Here is a 909-nt window from a genome sequence, read left to right as displayed (position 1 = left end):
GAAAATGCGCGTCTGGACACCCGGGTTTTCTGCTAGATTGCCCGAGGCGTACGTGGAGTGTTAGAACTGCCGCGGTCGATGGTGGTTCTGCGGGGGAGCGACCGTATTGCGGCAGGGCGGCGGCGGTGGCAGGGCGGTATCAGTGCGGTGGCATAGCTATGGCAGGGCGGTAGGACGGTGGCGGTGGCAGGGCGGTCTCAGTGCGGTGGCAGTGCGGCAAGGAGGTGGCAGGGAGGTGGCGGTGGCAATGCGGCGGCAGGTCGATGGCAGTTCGGCGGCAGAGCGATGGCAGTGCGGTGGCGGTGGCAGTGCGGCGAAAGATCGATGGCAGTTCGGCGGGAGAGCGATGGCAGTGCGGCAGGGCGGTGGCGGTGGCAGGGCGGTCTCAGTGCGGTGGCAGTGCGGCGGCAGGTCGATGGCAGTTCGGCGGCAGAGCGATGGCAGTGCGGTGGCGGTGGCAGTGCGGCGGCCGATCGATGGCAGCTCGGCGGCAGAGCGATGGCAGTGCGGCAGGGCGGTGGCGGTGGCAGGGAGGTCTCAGTGCGGTGGCAGTGCGGCGAAAGATCGATGGCAGTTCGGCGGCAGAGCGATGGCAGTGCGGCAGGGCGGTAACGGTGGCAGGGCGGTCTCAGTGCGGTGGCAGTGCGGCAAGGCGGTGACAGGGCGGTGACAGTGCGGCAACAGTTCGGCGTCAGAGCGATGACAGTACGGCAGGGCGGTGGCGGTGGAAGGGCGGCAGACAGGGCGGTGGAAGGGCGGCGCCAGGGCGCGGTGGCAGGATAAAGGCATGATGGTGGCAAGGCGGTGCACCGAAGGCGGTGTACAGTAGGTGGAAGCAGTTCGGTGCCCAAGAGGCAGCGAGCCGGAGTGCTTAAGAATTAATAATGCAATACATGTGCATTTAATTGA

The 909-nt window shown here is 66.9% G+C and overlaps 1 protein-coding gene across 1 annotated transcript; it reads left to right on the top strand.

Annotated features, from left to right (window-relative positions):
* Positions 1–247: 247 nt before the first annotated feature.
* On the top strand, positions 248–783 carry PITG_18842 (uncharacterized protein; the record flags this gene model as incomplete). The annotated part of the gene is made up of 2 exons (XM_002997200.1): positions 248–655; positions 715–783. The coding sequence occupies 2 exons, from the start codon at positions 248–250 to the stop codon at positions 781–783; spliced, it is 477 nt and encodes a 158-aa protein (XP_002997246.1).
* Positions 784–909: the final 126 nt, after the last annotated feature.

Source organism: Phytophthora infestans, genomic scaffold (genome assembly GCF_000142945.1).
Source record: "Phytophthora infestans T30-4 supercont1.82 genomic scaffold, whole genome shotgun sequence".
NCBI lineage: Eukaryota > Oomycota > Peronosporomycetes > Peronosporales > Peronosporaceae > Phytophthora > Phytophthora infestans.
Note: the sequence above shows the minus strand (reverse complement) of the source record. Positions and strands in the feature narration are given on the sequence as shown.